The 17263-nt window shown below is 43.1% G+C and overlaps 1 protein-coding gene across 1 annotated transcript in view; it reads right to left on the bottom strand.

Annotated features, from left to right (window-relative positions):
- Positions 1 to 15034, bottom strand: part of LOC117438447 (lanC-like protein 3) — a 30666-nt gene extending 15632 nt beyond the window's left edge. Inside the window, exon 1 of the mRNA XM_034073962.1 lies at positions 14489 to 15034. Within this exon, the coding sequence (XP_033929853.1) occupies positions 14489 to 15034 (546 nt within the window). The remainder of the gene's footprint in view (positions 1 to 14488) is intronic.
- Positions 15035 to 17263: the final 2229 nt, after the last annotated feature.

Here is a 17263-nt window from a genome sequence, read left to right as displayed (position 1 = left end):
GCTAAATTTCTTGCACTGTGTCAGAAAGAGAAGGGCTGTGCATTTGAATTACCAGGTCAGTGATGAAATCTCAAGGTTATTGAATATAAAAAGGAGGAGACTATGACCCCCACTTGGCCTGTAATTTTCTTCAAGCCCAATTTGGTCTTAAAACCTGTACAGCTGATGAGAGGTGAACACATTCTGCCCCTGCTAATGGGAAAAGACATGATGCTTAGTTCACTTTTACTCCATAGCAAGCCAGACCCTGCCTGGGGTTCTGTGAGAAGCGCATCTCCAGCAAAGTGGGAGAGAGCAGCTAAGCAGGGCATGCTCCCCAGCTGTAGCTTTAGAGACTCCTTTGGAGGAGGGAAAGATGAGCTACAAAGTAAAAAAGGTGAGCAAGCTGCTACTACTGTGGGAAGGCAACTAGAAGGAGTTGCATGAACGCCATGGATAAAAAAGAGCACTGTAAATCTGTATCAGAGCTCCATGGACAGCGAGTCATATAGCTGTTGGCTCATAAATTTTGGTGTACCTTATGAGCCCCACAATGCAGCACTCTCAGGATTTGCATGCCTATCATAAGATGCCTACAGGACTTCAAGAGCATAAACTAGGTGCCTAGGGCATTTAGACATACCCAAAATTAGTCATCAGTAGGAAAAAGTTTGAGCTGCAAAGCTTTCAGGTCTTGGCATACAGAGTGGCTTTTACACAACGGAAAGGCCTGAAGAATCACAGAAAATGAATCTGTAGCATCTCTGCTGGGTGCTACAGCTGCGTCGGCAGTCTAAAATTTCACTGACCTTCTGGATGCCATCTTGTGTTAACCTCTGTCAAGACAGGTTATGACTTTTCATTTATATTAGCTGTTCATTCCCATGCAGGATGAATGCAAAGAAACGTAATGCTAATTTACATTAAAGTAAGTGTAGAACTTGTGTTCACGTTACGTCCAGATGTACAAGCAGTGATGCATACATGCAAATGAAATGCTAACACTCACATGAACTGAGTACACGAGTAACTCAGGCCCTGTCGTGTTCAGCTTACTTGAATCTCAGTTTCTTCCTAGCATACAGGATAAGTATACATAATGCTCCCCAGACACATGGGCTTGTACTGCTAAAAATAAACCTTGTTTTAGTTCATTTTTTAATCTCTTGAGCTGTTTTCATACTTTTCCTCTGTCTGTGCATGGTATTTGGCACTTGTCTCAGTTTAAAAGCCAAACCAATTCTTATCCAGTGAGCTGCCTCTTCTAGATCACTAATGGAGATAATAAATAAGGCTGGTTCCTAAATCAGTCCTTTATTAGAAGTTACTATTAGCTTTGCTTGTGGTCTTTCAGCCAATTCCAAATCCACAATGTCCCCATCCAAGCCAGCATGAATTACGTTTTCAAGGAAGATTATCTTCAGTGCTGCATCAAAAGCCCCATTCAAATGTAAACAGGGCATTGGCTATTGCTCTTTCATCAGCTGTTAATTTTATAATTCTGTTGTTTGCAACAACTGATCTTGCTTGTTCTAGCAAGACTTCTTTTATTCTTCTAAGTCATGCTGCTTTGTATGCACAGTTCTATTATGCAGATATTTATGAAGCATGTACATCTAGAAGTATGTCTAAATATTGCTGCTGAGGAAAATGTGGCAACCTGTGAAATTAGTTAAATGAGGTAAATGACACAACAGCATCATTCACAGGCTAACAGAAGCATAAATTAGTCCACTTTAAAGTAGCACCAGCACCACTTTCAAGTAAAGGTGATTCTGGAGAACTCCACGTTGGCATTATGCCACTTTTACTTTATGTGATGATCTGCAATTTGTGCCATGCCAATAAGCCACTGAATAGAAATATTAACTTAAGCTACAAGAAGAATGCTGGACAACATAATGCAGAAAAACAGATGAAGGTGATCAAGTCCTCTGAGTCATCTGACTTTTATCCTACTTTTAGACTGTGGTAGCAGTCTGAAGTAGTAAAAATCATGATGATCTGTAGGTGGCTCCGGGATCTCCCCAGGCACATCAACAGAGACAGTTCTGAAGCAAAAAAACAGTAACAAAAGAGCACTCCGGTGGCACAACAGCACCATTAACAAAGCCTGGCAATACGCCCACAACTCCAAATATAATTCAAGTTGTACTTCAGACACAGACAGTCACTTATAATTTGATTACTGCCACATTTGCAGGAGCAGAGTAAGAGTCATAAGATTAATTTGAGAAAATGTGGGATATGGTGGTCTTTAAAATGTAGCATACTTGTTAAGTAATGGGATCACCATCTGTACTTATCTCCTGGTTAAAACATTGCCAGTTAGTACTATATTGCAATTAGGAATAGTGTTATCAATCTTCCCTTTGCATTACTTATTCTCAATTGTGACCACGTATAACCAAGCATGCTTTTGGGAAAAAGAGACTGCTGTACTAGAAGGTGCAGTTCAGATTACTCAGGAAAAGTTCAAACCTAACACAGAAAGAAGCAAGAGGAGCAAGAGCCATGAGGACAAGTCATACCACCATCAAACAATAATCAACAAACATTAACTGCACTTAGCCATTACTCTGCATTTGAAGATCTCAAAGTACCTGCATAATTAACTAAAAGGAATTACTATTACCTCATGCTACAGACTACATTGTGTGTGTTGCTGCCCTGGGAGCACTCAATGCCATGCTTCTCTTTTGTTGGATTTGTCATTTTACATGACTCTTCTCTGCAGCCCTACAGGAAGAACTGTGCAAAGTGAGACAGAAGGGCCCAGCCAGCTGTTTTGGGACCTACAGATGACATAATGTGTTTTCCAAGTCAAGCTTGTTATGTCAAAATACATGTACTTAAACTCAGCTTTCAGAAAAGGTTTCACCTCCTTCCCTGATGCCTCCTTGGCTCCTCACACATAATGTGGGACAGGAACTCCCTCCTTCACTAGCAAGCATCAACCTGAGGTGTTTGATTAATATGAGCACTGAGAAAACAATCTTGCAATAACTCAGGACAGGTACTTTTAGGGTACTTCTTATCTTCCTTTAGCTGTGTGGCATGGTCCACCTCTTACCATCATGTAGACATTTTCACTAATAGACACTCAATGCTGCAGGGGCTCAAGGCACTCAGAAGCCCCTGGGCTTGCAGCATGCTCTAAGACTGCTTTGTTTTTGTTAAAAAAATATATCTTTACACTAAAGCTCTTAAACACTGGGTTGTGGCCCTTCTTGTCATCTTTGCTGTATCAAGGAAGGGCAGAATCTTTCCCTGGTAGCTAAGTATTAAGGTGAACAAAACAGTTCCTGGCTCTTGCAGATAATTGGGAAAGTTATAGAGTTTTAAGGCTCTGTGGCAAAGCGTGATGCTGAATGGCTCCTTTTGACCCTTCTGGACTTCAGACTCTTCCCCGCTTGCAACTGGTAGGTACTGGGGGGACACAGAGTAGGTGGAGCACTATGAGCCTGCTTCTGGGGAAAGAGATGAATGGAGCAGCAATGACTGCCATTTATGGAGTCACATTTAATTTTTTTACCCTTCCATGGGTATTTCCCATGTGTTAACTCAGGGATTTTCAGCCTGAAGAGAAGGCTCAGGGCAGATTTTATCAATGTGTATAAACACCTGATGGGAGAAAGCAGAGAAGTCAGAGTCAGGCTCTTCTCAGGAGGTGCCCAGTGACAGAAAAATTCTACTTAAATATAAAGCTTTCTTATTGTGAGGGTGGCCAAACACAAGAACAGGTTGCCCAGGTAGGTTGTAGTGTGGAGATACTCGAAACCAAGTGGACACAGCCCTGAGCAACCTGCTCTTGTGGACACTCCTGCTCTGAGCAGGAGGCTGGACCAGAAAATCTCCAGAGGTACCTTCCAGCCTTGGCCAAGGTTTGACTCTGCAACTGAGCCAAACCCAAATGTGAGTGTGTCAATACACTGTTCAGACAGGACTGTGTGGATTTTACTCCTCTGGAGATCATTAGATTCAAGTCTGAGTTTGACTCAGCTTACCTGTGTGTTTTTTTTTAAATTTATCTCATAATATTTGTTCTACCAAAATAAGCAAAGAGTCCCACAGTGCTCAGACAAAAAATCTGAACAGGACAAATGCATTTGCGCTATAACTCTGTCTACATTTTGTCTCCTGAATGTATGGCAGTTATATAAGCATTGTTTCCAGGTATTTTTGTTGGCATCATAAAAAATGTGTATGTATGAAAATGGCAGCCTAGCATAAGAAAGCTCATGATTGATTCATCTCTGCAAGACCAAGAACAAACAAAGCTGTTTCATTAAAGAGCCTGAAGAAGTTTGTTTTGCTGGTCTACTACTAAGAATTTTCCCTGAGTTCATATCTGACCAACTTAGGTTTGTTCAAATTTAAACAGCTACATGTGGAATGTGTATCTTAGGGTCCACTGCTATTATAACTGTATTTTGACTTATTAATCACTGGCTTAACCTCAGAAAACTAAAGCAATTAAGTATAACATTAGCCATTTCACAGATGACAATTAGAAAAACCTAGGGATCTGGAGTTAGCTTTACAAAGGGATAAAGAACCTTAGTGAAAATGTCACGCTCAAAGTCCTATGAATGTCTATGGCAAGGTTGATGCTTCCAACCCTTGCCCATAGTATTACTTTATTGCAAGACAATCTTTATTTTTGTTAAAAAAGTTCCAGTAAGCCAAAGAACTTATCTGGTGATGTTGTCTGAAACTATAAGAAACTTTTATAAAAATAGAAGGATAGATTTCCATTGACTCATGCTGATGGTGAATCCAAGAACAGATTCATGGCCCTCACAAATGGCCCTCACTGAAGATTCCAGAACTAGGAGAGAGGACAACACTGAGCTTCATCTTTACATTAGCAACAAAAGCAAATCACAAGAACACTCTAAGTTTAGCCTCCAGACACTTCTTTCGAATTTCACTTACTCCTTCATCTTCTAACTGTGGACAAAATAAATAACAATATGATCCTCTCAAACATTATTGCAACTATACTTCCATTAACTCTATCACTTCACAGATGTTTCCTGAATATATAATGGCACATGTGGTGTTACAAAGTAGAATAACATATTCCCAGTTTTATTCAGAGAATAAAGGAAAGGAGACTATCTACTTGGTGTTAACTGAAACAAAGCTCCTTCAGCTGAAGAAGCTTCTCATTTTGTGTACCATAGCACAGCTTCTGAGGTTCAATGATTCCTTGTCTTTACATAACTCCTACCTATTTCACTTGTTCAGAGGTTTTTCCTAATGAATACTTGTCCATGCAGTAGCAGAATAACAGATCATAAGCTGGATATGAGTGAGCATGACACCAGTGTGAGATGTAAACACCTTACTGAGCTGTATAAACAGAAACAAGACCTGGAAGAAACACAGTTATTCCTTTGCTCAATTAGAAAGGTCCATGCCAGAATCATGTCCAATTTTTGGCACTCTTCAGAAAAGGCTGAAGGGAGTCTGGCAGAGTGCAATGGATGACTTAGAGATGTAGAAAACATGACAGGCATGGGAAGACGAAAGTATTAGGATTGCTTCTTTAGAAGAGAGTAAGGGTAGAATTTATAGAAGTCTTGAAATATACAAAAAGCTTTTGTAAAGAGGAGCAGAACTTCTCACTGTTTCTCAATGGTTAGGAAAAGGAGCATCAGGTTTAAATTACAGCAAGATTCAGATCAGTCATTAGGCTAGACTTTCTAACAGGGAAGCTAACAAACAGTGCCCCAGATAGCCATGGCAGACTGCATATGCTCCATCACTGGGGGGTATGAAGAGCATTTTAGAGAAGCTGCTAGGATGACTTAGGCACAGGTACACCTGCCTGAGGGTTAGATGGCAGCCTCAATTACCTCTCAAGGTCCATACCAGTTCTCTGATTCTGGTAAGGACATAATTTGATTGTCAGGACTGACCACACAAACTGCAGAACACTGCCAGTATGGAATATGCAATACCCACCATTTTCCAGTTTTGCACTGTGGAGAGCTACTTTGTCCTGTGCTGCTTCTAGTCCCAGGCCCAAACACTTTTAAAAGCAACTTCCATTTCCTTGACACTGAAATCTAAATTTGACCAGCACATCCCCAGCTTACAACCCCAATTACATTATCATAGTACCAATGCCAGAATAGAAGTATTTTGTGAAGAAAAAGATTAGCCACACAAAGTAATTAAATATCTTGGACAGCTAGAAAGAGTATTTATCTGACACAGTGTTTTTCTTCCCTCAGATCATTCAGCACTGACATCCATTCCATCTCACTCATGAACCACTGTTTCTCAACAAGAGATATTAAGCCATTAAAATGAGGAATTCGGGAATGCTGATCTGCTGCAAAAATAGATTTATGGGTTTGCTCTCACAGGTCAAAATATAACAAGCTGAGAAACACCAAATGACTCAGCAACAGGCTGGACTGCTACTAAGATACTTTCTGGTCATGTTTGCCTAAAATGAAATAGCTATTTCAATTATTTTGCCTTACTACTGCTAAAAAAAATTAATCAGCTTGCTAACTATCACTTGAAAATAATCCTACAACATAGATAAGAAATAATTGGTTTTGACTGCTTATTTTCATAGAGCCCTGTTGTAATGGAGTGGACAGGAGGTTACGCAACATCACTCAGTGCTTAATCTCATGCTTGTCAATGGTCAAAGAACTGCATGACAGACACAGAGGCATTTTGACAGACTGCCTTGTCAAAAATGGTGACCTGATTGCATATACTGAATTCTGATTTTTTAAAAAGGGGGTGGAATAGGGAAGTTGGCTGACAAACAAAATTCCCATTTCTAGCAATTACACCATTGCTACAGCATTACACCATGCTGTGATGGGATGCTCCTGCAGCAGTACAGCGGGAGCATGTGACTTACCATTTTAATTGCTTCCCTGATCCTCTCTCCACAGCTCCCTTACTGCCTGGAGGTGAGGCTGAAGACAATGGTTTACTGGCTGAGTAAACTGCTCTGCAGTCTTTTACACAGCCTGTCAATAGGGTGGTAGGTTGATTTTAAGATTGCCTAGCTGAATTAACAGAGACTAGGGTCTATTGATTTAATGGAGGTGAGAGGAAAGAAGAGGATGTTTTCTATTCTGGGGCCTTGCTAGTTGTGCTGCATAGCTGTGCTGTGATTTACATACAAGTCTAATGTTCTAACAGCGTGTATCAAATGACCTGTAGAGAAACTTAAGGCTTAACTTTATCCCATCATTTCACTGCTGTAAAGTGCTGAGGATGTTATGATTTCACTGGGCAATTGTTAGCCTCATGCTCTTTCCTTCTTCTCAGAATCAGCTCAGTTTTTCACATTTCTGCTTCTTTAGCCTCATACCAAACTAAGGTTTACTAACAGCATTAATGTTTATGTTATGTACCAATTTGTAGTATTATGTGCATGCAATAGAAAAATGTCAGTGTCAGAAGCAGTACTGCAATGTTCATGGAAAATATCCATATTTGCTTCTAGACATTAAGTAGTTATTTCAGCTTATCTTAGAGAAAGAAAATATAGAATATCAGACATAATTACCGTGGTTCTGAATATGCAAGCACCAAATGTGATGACAGCTGTTTTTGTAAATGTATGCGCTATTCAAAGAGAATACGGTGACAGAACAGTGACAAACAAAAAAACAAGCAGAAAAAAAATAGCACTTTTCCTCAAAGAAATGTAGTTACTCCTCTGCCTGCTCCCTAAAACCATTTTCTCCCTGCCTTTACTCTTCTGTTGAACTTTTAGATCAAGTAACATTAGCCATCAGATCCACACCAGTTTGACAGAGAACCGGATTTTAGTTTTAATCCTCCCCTGCTCCAAGGTCTACATTGTTTCTTGCCTTTTTCCCCTTCATCTTTAAATTCTCTACCCCTCTGCAACTTTCCAATTTTTTTTTTATTTTCACCTAGTAACTTATCTTTTGCTCTTTTTATCACTTTTTTATTGGCTCTTTCTTTCCATTCTGTGTTCAACCTGCTGAATATCTTTTTTTCCCATGCCTGCCTGTTTTTTCTGCCTTCACACACTTCACCACATATGCATGTTCTACACATGCATTCTTTCTTTCTGCTATGCCATCCATTAGCATATATGTTAACATGCATATGTTAACCGTGAGTGTGTGAGAACCATGACAAAAAAAAATCACTATTAGCCTTTGCCATGGAGGAAAACATAAATGTCAAACATAGCTATCTGTGGAAAGGCAAGTATTGTATTTAAGTTATTTGACACATATGTATAAAATACAACATAGAAAAATCTGAAACTTAAGGCAATAGATTAAGGAACTTCCCACAGTGTGTTACCAAACTGACCACAAGTAATAAATATTGTGAAAACAGTAGCTTCCACCCAAGCCCTGCATCTCTCTGCTGGAGAGATCCCCTCCTTCTCTACTTCAAATGCTCTGACAGCTCCAGACGACTCCAGAAATTCAGTCCCCTGGTGCTCCACAGGTCCAAAGAACTGCTCAGCACCTTTTCCACAAAAAATGCCTTCCTTTCAATTCCTGCATTTTGTTCCACAGAGCTCATGTTCCAGCCACAGGCAGCACGCTCTGTTCTGCAGAGGACAAAGACACTGTGTTCAAACACCTCTGCTTCTAGCAGGACAAGGAGTGGTGACCCAAAAGTTCTCCCTGGTGATGATGAGGAAGATCACTGAACAGACACAGTTTCACAGTTAAGTTCCAGTATGTGAAATTTAAGGGAGTTAGAAGAAGGATGGGATAGTAGTGATTCTGGATACAAGAAATGCCTTTGGATAAACATACTTCTTTTTTGTTAGAAGTTGGTATTATAACAGTGGTTTGACTGCTTGGGCTGTTTTTTTTCAGCAAAAAGATGCTGCTGCATATGCAAAAATTCTTCCAACAGCACAAAGCAGTACAGAGATATGAAACGGTCTTTGTACAAAATTGTGTTTCTAGAAGACAGTGGAAGATTAATACCACTCTTCAGCTATAAGCAGTTGAAATCCCTATTTCTGCAACAGAATATATAATGTATGTAGCTAAACTTGTGTCAATCAAACCTCCAGTCCTGGCAGGGTCTACACCAAACCCTCTGTACTATAGTGCTTTTTTTTTACTGGCTGTTAAACTATACACTTGAAATTTCACTTTTTCAACCCAAATTTTCTACTTTCAGCACTACAACTGGATATTTAGTGTTCCCTGTGTTGAACTGAATCCAAGCAGCCATTATCAAGATGTCCCTATCTCAGAATTTTAAAGCTGTTTTAAATAAAAATGATTCATGTTGCCCTGCTAATGAGAAACAGAAACATTCTGAAATGTCGACCCAAACTATTTCAGAACACTCTCTAAAAAAATACAGATGCAAATAATTCCCTTTGCTTCACTGTTTACTTCAGAAAACTCCTATTTTCAATTCCCGGTTTAAATTCAGCAATTTAGGCAAATTAATGCAAAATGTATCCCATGTATGTGGCTTGGGAAACTACAGCTAGAACAAGGTACATTTAAAAGAGGCAGGCTAGGATCAAAAGCCATTTGTCTTTACTGTTATCTTATTTTACTCCTCTGTGGCGAAAAACCCCAACATTCCGGCTGTGTAGTGGCCTGTGTAAAATGAAATCACGAAATCAGTACAGCTCCAGCTAGCACCACGATATTTGACATTTCAAACACCACAATGTTTCAGATGAACTGGCTAATTTTTCCACAGGGGGAAACGACTTTACTGGGCACAGAGAAGGAATGAAATCTCACCTCAAAGGACAACCCTTCCCTTCCAGGCACAGGTGAGATTAAAAGCCTAACATGGGAACTCTGTGCTACAGTACTCAGAGGTTCATTTCTTCTGTGGATATTTTTCAGATCTCCCTTTTTAAGATCACACCATCAAGTGTCTTTCATATGCACTATGTTCAGCATTAATACATTTACATTCTACTTTAAAGATTTGCAAATGAACATGTTCTAGGCAGGATTCATGAATCTCTTTCCTCTCACACTTTCTGAATTCTTTTCTAAGAGATAAAAAAAACCCAAACCCCACCCCCCACCCCCCCCCAAAAAAAAAGAAAAATCCCCAAATTTGGAGCAAAGTTACCTACAACAGTTTTTAAAACCATTAGCTGGAGGGATCTAAGGAACAAGTAATATCATCTAGAACTGTCTGAGGAGCTGAAAGATAATTTTAATTCATTTACATTCTCTCTCCCAGAATATTATGAAATTTACTGTCTGGACCTGTCATTCCCATACACTGCCCATCAGCCTGTTCCACTACCTTTTAAAGCCAGTTCTGCCTCACATTTCCCTTGCTGTGGCACTGACATCCCACATACTACACAGGAGTGCTATTTCTGTTTTCCATGTACCAGGTAAAGTTGATCAGCTTGATTTGCAATCTTGTGAGGTCCAAAAGAGGCTCTCTTGATAGACAGCATCCAGAGAAAGTATGGTTTGTAGCAGGGCACTACACTCAGTGTCGTCCTGCTGGAAAGACCACTGCCCTTCCTACGCACCCCACACCAGACTAACAACAGAACTATGCCCTCCCCGAGACAGTACAACAATCTTGGAAACACACACCAAATCATGACACTGCATTGGTTGGAAAAGGAAATTGAGATGTTCCTCTGCCATAGAGACATAAATCTTAACCATGTAGTAACTGGAAGAGCTTAAGGTCTCTGCAGACACTCAAGACTCACCCCAGTGGGTCAGCCCCAAGGGAACTGTTGTGTCTGTGTTGCTGGAAAAGCATGCTGCTTCAGCTTGTCACCTCTGCAACTGCAGGCCAGGGTCTCTTATGGTGTCCCCAATGTCGTTCAAAACTACAGTCCCTAATGAAACCAAAGCATCAGGCAGTATTGCAAAATGCTGCCCAGCCTCCTATGTGGTACGCTGCTATCCATCACTGCAACTTGAGGTTAGTGGAAGTCAGTCAACCCCATCGGTTCAGACAGTTATTAAAAGAAAACCTGAGCTGTGCTAAAAGGCAGTACCATCTCAGCAGATGGTGATGCTAGAATCCACTTGAACTTCTGCACCTTGTCCTCTGTCATCTGACAGCTACATTGCCAGGAGGAAACACAACTACTGAGACGCTCCATCAACCACGAAATGGGACAGAAACTTCACTGATTAAAAATGAGGGGAGGATAAAATAACATGGAGGGACTAGATAATCATTTTAATGGTGTCTTACTACTGTTTGCACAAGCAAATAAAGACTGAGTAAAAAGCACTAAAAGCAGGACTGAGTAATTTTCACACGAACACATAATGAACCAACACTACAAGCATCAGAAAAAGAGGTACCCAAAGAAGGAGGAACAGAAACAAGATTTCCCCTGAACAATGAAATCGCAGCAGTTAAGGGCAGCTAAAATACATGCACCTTATTCATATGTACCTTAGACAAATAACACATTGCTTCTGCAAAACCAGTATTTTACCCATTTCTGCCTGGGAAGTATTGACTACAGTATAACGAAAATTAAAGAAATTAAATGATGAAAAGCATCTTTCCCAATGCATAGTGCATCATGAAAGCCAGATCCTGTTAAGCCTTGACTGTTGAAGTAATCCTTATTCATGCAAAACCTCACAATTAATTAATCAGGGAAAAATGCTGTATTAGCCTAAAATTGAAACACCAGCTGAATGCAAATGTCTTCTTCACACGAGGTCAGTGTTATTCAACAGACTGGATCCTTCAGGACAGTCCATTAACTCTGCAAAGAACATGCAATGCTTTAAAACACGGAGACTCTTCAGCAGGAAACTGAAGCATCAGTACACAGCAGCTGAGCTAAATTGGTGTTTACTGAACACCAATCCCTTCCTGCCCTGCCCGAAAAAAACCAAAAACCAAACCCACAACACAAGCTGTAAAAATTGCTCAAAAAGCCTTTCTTCAAGGGCAAGCAATTTCTTGTATATAGGTCACCATTTGACTTCTTCAGAGGAAAAAAACAACCATATGGGCAGCAGCAGCTGTGTTTCAATGTAAGGAATGGACTTCACTTTGTGCTGGAAATGTTTGCACAGCATCCTCAAAAAACAAAATCCCCAAACCCCAAAAGAATGTGGGAAATAAGAAAACATGCTGCAGTGAGCCATGTGAGACTGAGCACAATCAAATTACAGGAGGTAGCATTTTCTAGTGGTTCGAATCACAAGGCATTGCTTCTATTCTGGGATGCACCTGGCTTACCATTGACCTTGGGTAATAAATGACATGCACTCTCTGGGCATATCTTTTTTCGTTTTGTAAAATGATAAATGGTCAGGTCTGGCAATGTACTAATTAAGATAATTCTCTATTAGGATGGGAACATTTATCAAAGGACACAAATTTTGCTCAAGCGTAAGTGCATACAGACTAGAAATCATTGTAATTTTCCTCATTAAGGAGTAAAATATTTTAATTAAAAGTTTTAATTGTTAAAACAAAAAATCAAAATGGGTTTTTAGCAATACTTCGCAGTTTAGATTCTTTCTTGCACTATTTATTTAAAATTACAATGTGGTGACAGAATAAATAACACTGTGATCTTAGCTTACCGATTAAAACATCACCAAGGGGACAGAGAATGTTTTACTGGCAAAATTAACCCCTCTATCACTGTAGATAGCCCACCTGCTAAATGGATTCTACAGCAAGTGTATATGTGTCCTCACCTGTGGGGCTGTTTAACTCTATAGAGCTGCATAAAGGATAATTTTTCCAGAAGCAAACAAGCAGAGAGCTTTTCCCTTCCTCACACTGTCAGAGGTGATTGCACCTACTCTACAAACTGATCAGCAATTGCTCTCAAGGACGTAAGACAGAGAGGAAGGAATTAAAGGAAGCAGTAGAGTCCAGGGTGCCTCCTCATTCAGCTGGTATGTCACAACATAAGCACCCATATGGGCACTAGACATGCTCCCCCCCAATGCAAACTGAACTAATAGGGATGGCTTATTCCTCTCTGGGGGACCATCCCCTCAGGTTGGCACTGCTGCACTCTGCATGTAGGATGGCAATGTATCTACAAACTTGCCTCTCTTAGAAAATACTGTCAGAATGGAAGGTTTGATTATGTTATGGTTACAAACAACATAACCATGGTTATGACTATAATTTTCAGACAATCATAGAACCAAAGAACTGTTTGGGTTGGAAGGGACCTTAAAGGTCATCTCGTTCCAACCCCCTGCCATAGGCAGGAACATCTTCCACTAGATCAGGTTGCTCAAAGCCCCATCTAACCTGGCATAGGTTATACTACCAATAAATAAATACAAACGCAAATACATAAAAATAAAATACAAATAAAATACAGTCCTATACAAAGAAACAGCACCTATGGTATGCTACTTTAAACATTTACTGCTGTAAGAATTTTTGTTCAAGGCACTCAAAACATTCAGCAGTTCCATGGACTCTGACTGCAGTTACTGGTATTGGATGGGGCAGAGCCGCTTGTTTTTACATCATGTACTTGTAATAGTTGCTTCCTCTCCCAGAAGAAAAGAAAGCCAGAAGCATATGAACTTGCAAATCAGTCATTAACAGAGGAAACACAGATTGGACCTGACAAGATGACAAGAATAAAAATGTAACAAATGCCTGCTCAGATACTGCACTGACCACGTAGTAACAAACACCACAGCAAACAGAACCAGTTGCACTAAGTATTATGCTGTAGTCAGTGGGAGCTCTGAATTGTCAGCACTGACAATCACAATATCCTAGGGTAAAGTCCCGGCTGAAACCACCAGCATGTCGAACCATAATCACATCTCATGCTTCTGGAAAAAAAAAAACAACCCAGCTCTTATTCATGAAAAGCACCAAAATACATGACCAGCTTTCCAAAAAGACTACCAGATTCCATATGCTGAGGTTAGTAAAACCACGTGCCTCTCAAAATCTGTATTCTTGCAAATTAAAGCACAACACTATTTATTATTATGAGATCTCTCACTCTGTTTTACCCAACAGTATTCCTTTTCGCACCCACTTCATTTTACGGAAATTATTCTTGAAAAGCCCGGGGTGGCTCCTGCCAAGTATTCACCATCTGGCAACCAAGAGCTGATGCTCTCAGCGCTCCCCGGGAGACGACCTAGAGCGGGACGAAGCGGCATGTAGTGGGATGGAGCGGGACGCAGCGCCCTGCCCGAGCAACGGGACCGGGTCCCGCACGCCCGGTGCTCCCCGCTCCCTCTTGCAAAAGACGCAGTTTTTATTTCAGGGCAGAAGCGCTGCTATTAGAGCAAGCTCCCCCATCCGGGGCTCTTCCTGAACCGTGCCCCCAAAGTGCAAGCTGGAAAAGGCGTTTTTCTGCTGGTGCTGCTGTTGAGAGCAAAGCACAGGTGAATTCCCCTTTACCGCGGAGCAGAGGCGAGATCATCCAGGCGCCACCGCGGGGCGGGCCGCCGGCTTCCCAACTCCTAGGGGATCTACCGACAGCCCCGACGGGGAGGTCGGTCCCTGCGGGGGCCGTCGCGCCCCGCGCCCTTACCTCCATGCCCAGCCGCTGCTTCAGCACCAGGGCGGCGCACAAGTACCCGGCGCGGCCGACGAAGAGCTCGTCCGAGCCGCACTCGAGGAAGGAGAGCGGGGTGCAGACCTCGCTGAGCTCCCGGAACTTGCCCAGCGGCCGGGCGAAGTCGGGCAGCCCCAGGGCTTTGTAGACCAGTGCGGCCACCGCGTACACCCCGGCGCCCCCCAGCAGGAAGGCGGCGCGGGTGTCAGCGTCGGCCTCGCCGCTGCCCTCCTGGTACCGCAGGCAGGCGTCCACGACGCGGCGAGCCGCCCGCAGGTAGGCCTCCCGCGACGGCGCGAACAGCGGGCACTGCGCGACGTGGTACAGCATGTAGGCCACGCCGGCCACGCCGCCGTACAGCCCGCCCTGGCAGCCGCGGGGGCCGCCCAGGGGCGGCAGCTCCCGCAGGATCCGTTCGATGGTGGCCGTCACTAGCGGCACCGCCGCCTCCTTGTCCGGCGCCGCCTCCGGGCTGCCCGGGTAGTCATCGAAGCGGTTGGCGAAGCAGCGCTGGCTCTCCATAACCCCGGCGGCGCGGCCCTCTGCGCAGCGGGGAGCAGCGGGAGGGAGGCAGGGACGGAGACAGTGAGCGGGGAGGGGGCGGGGGAGCGGGGCGGAGGGAGCGGGGAGGAGGGAAACGAGTGCCCGTGAGGGGGGGTGGGAGGGACGGACCCGCAGAGCCTCAAGGAGCGGAGGCGGCGGGAGGCTGGTGGGTGCTCCGCGGTGGTGCTGGGGACGAATCTGTCACAGCGCGGTCGCTGCCACCCCCTCTCCCAGCCCGAGGCGGAGCAGAGCGGAGCGGCCGCCGCTGCCGCTTCAGTGCCCCACCTGCCCTCAGCGAGCGCCGCTGGAGTGTCGAGGTGGTGGTGGGGCTGAGCAGGGTTTCCAGACGGCCAAGCCGAGCCGGGGGAGGCCGGCCCGGTTCTGGCTCGTCCTGACTGGGGTTCCTCCTTCCCACATCGAAGACACTGCAGCGCCTTCTCCCGAGCCGTCTGAAGATACCTAAAGGAAAGGGGTTTATTGGGGTTTTCATTGTCCCCTGCCATGGAAGATTTGGGTCAGGGCCTACAGGAGAGAGCCAGGGCTGAGAAGAGTGGCTAGGTCTGCTGAGTTATTCCTGGCCATGGAACAGCCCCTCGAGGGATGCTATAGCCAAATCTGAAGGATGATGTAGCCAAATCCAAACGAGGGCAGCCCGAGGCCAGTTCACATGGAAAGCTAGCAAGTCCTCAAAAGGCCAGCAATGGCACCAGGCCGCCTTTGGCCACTTTCTGTCATGTGGGAGCCAAGCAGAGTGTGTGAGGAGCAGAAAATTTAGGCTACTGAATAAATTCCCACTTGAAAAAAAAAAAGGAAAACAAACAAAAAAAGGACAATCTTGAAGCAGATACTAATACCATCTCTTACATGATACAAATAAACAGCAGCCAAATCTTCCCCTTATGATGTGAACTTGTGCAGTGTAGGTGGACTTGTCAGAGATCCATGACTTGTGGTCACCTAGTGGTCTCTGGTACTTTCTCTGGAGATACAGCCTCCATAAACAAGGGCCTTCCCAAAGGAAAGTGGGAACAGCTTGCTGGAGGCTACAGCTGGTAGCCAGCAGCTGGCCCAGCAGCAAATCAAGAGCCAAAGCTCTGTCCTTTGGACATGGAAGGACCTTTCTAAAGTTGTGGCTGTCTTCTCTCTGCTTTGTGCTGGCTGCTTGTTTCAGCCCTCTCCCTGCCTCGTCCTCAAAGTACCTTCAACTCTGCCTAGCTCCTCACATGCACATTCACACCCACTTTTTGTTTCAATTCACCTGTTGTTTTTCTTCTGTTTTTGGGGAGGGGTTTGATATGCTCAGAAATTTGCTTCCACCCTGTTTTTTGCTTTCTACACTTCCCTTGAGTGCGTTTTTGCCATGTTTATGTACATTCCAGATACCACCTGCTAGTCTGTGTTTGTACAGTTTTCCTTAAAGCCCCATTTTCCTGGCTTGCTCACAACTCTACCATATGTGGTTTCTACCACACATATCCTGGCAATCTAGAGCACTGAAAATGGGAAAATGCCCTACAAGTGGATAGGACATCTCGTTCATACATTATTTTCTGTCATAAGCTGGCTTTTTGTCAGCCCATTGATAAGGTTCAGGGTGTAGCTAAGGGTTTTCCAGCATAATTTCTAATGGTTGTAGAGAACAGCTTTTTAAAGTAAAAATTTGGGAGTTTTATTTTTGATGCAGACACTATTTCTTCCATGTTCTCCATCTTTCCAGTCTGTTTTTTTTTCCCCAAATTAAAAAGTCAGGCATATTCCTGCAGTCTTCTGGAATAGGAATTGACTTGGACATGGTCTTCCCATTGCTGTAAAGGAACTGTCTTACTGGAGGCACTTGTCTCCCTGCACTGAAAGTAGCTGAGTGAGTAACCCTGGTGCAGGCACCTGTTTTAGAGAACCTCATGAGGGGAAATGGATCTCTGCCAGTTTCAGCAGCAGAGGATTTAAGAAAAATAGAGGCTTTGTAAGAAAATCAGTTGGGTTAGCAGCACTCATCTGTATGAGGGTCAAATATGACTGCTACAGTATTTTTCAAAAGGGAGCCAGTAATAACATACTGAATAGGATCACCTTCTGTGCAAGGGAGAGTCTTTTGACAAAAGAAGGAGTGCTTAGCTGCTGTAGGGTTAGCAGATGTCATATGGCAGTTAGGCAAGAAATGAACATGACAGTTTCTGCTGTACTTTTGTATAAAAGTATTAAGCCATC

Source organism: Melopsittacus undulatus, unplaced genomic scaffold (assembly GCF_012275295.1).
Source record: "Melopsittacus undulatus isolate bMelUnd1 unplaced genomic scaffold, bMelUnd1.mat.Z mat_scaffold_329_arrow_ctg1, whole genome shotgun sequence".
Classification (NCBI taxonomy): Eukaryota; Metazoa; Chordata; class Aves; order Psittaciformes; family Psittaculidae; genus Melopsittacus; species Melopsittacus undulatus.
The sequence above is the reverse complement of the archived record's forward strand: the minus strand, read 5'-3'. Positions and strand labels throughout refer to the sequence as shown.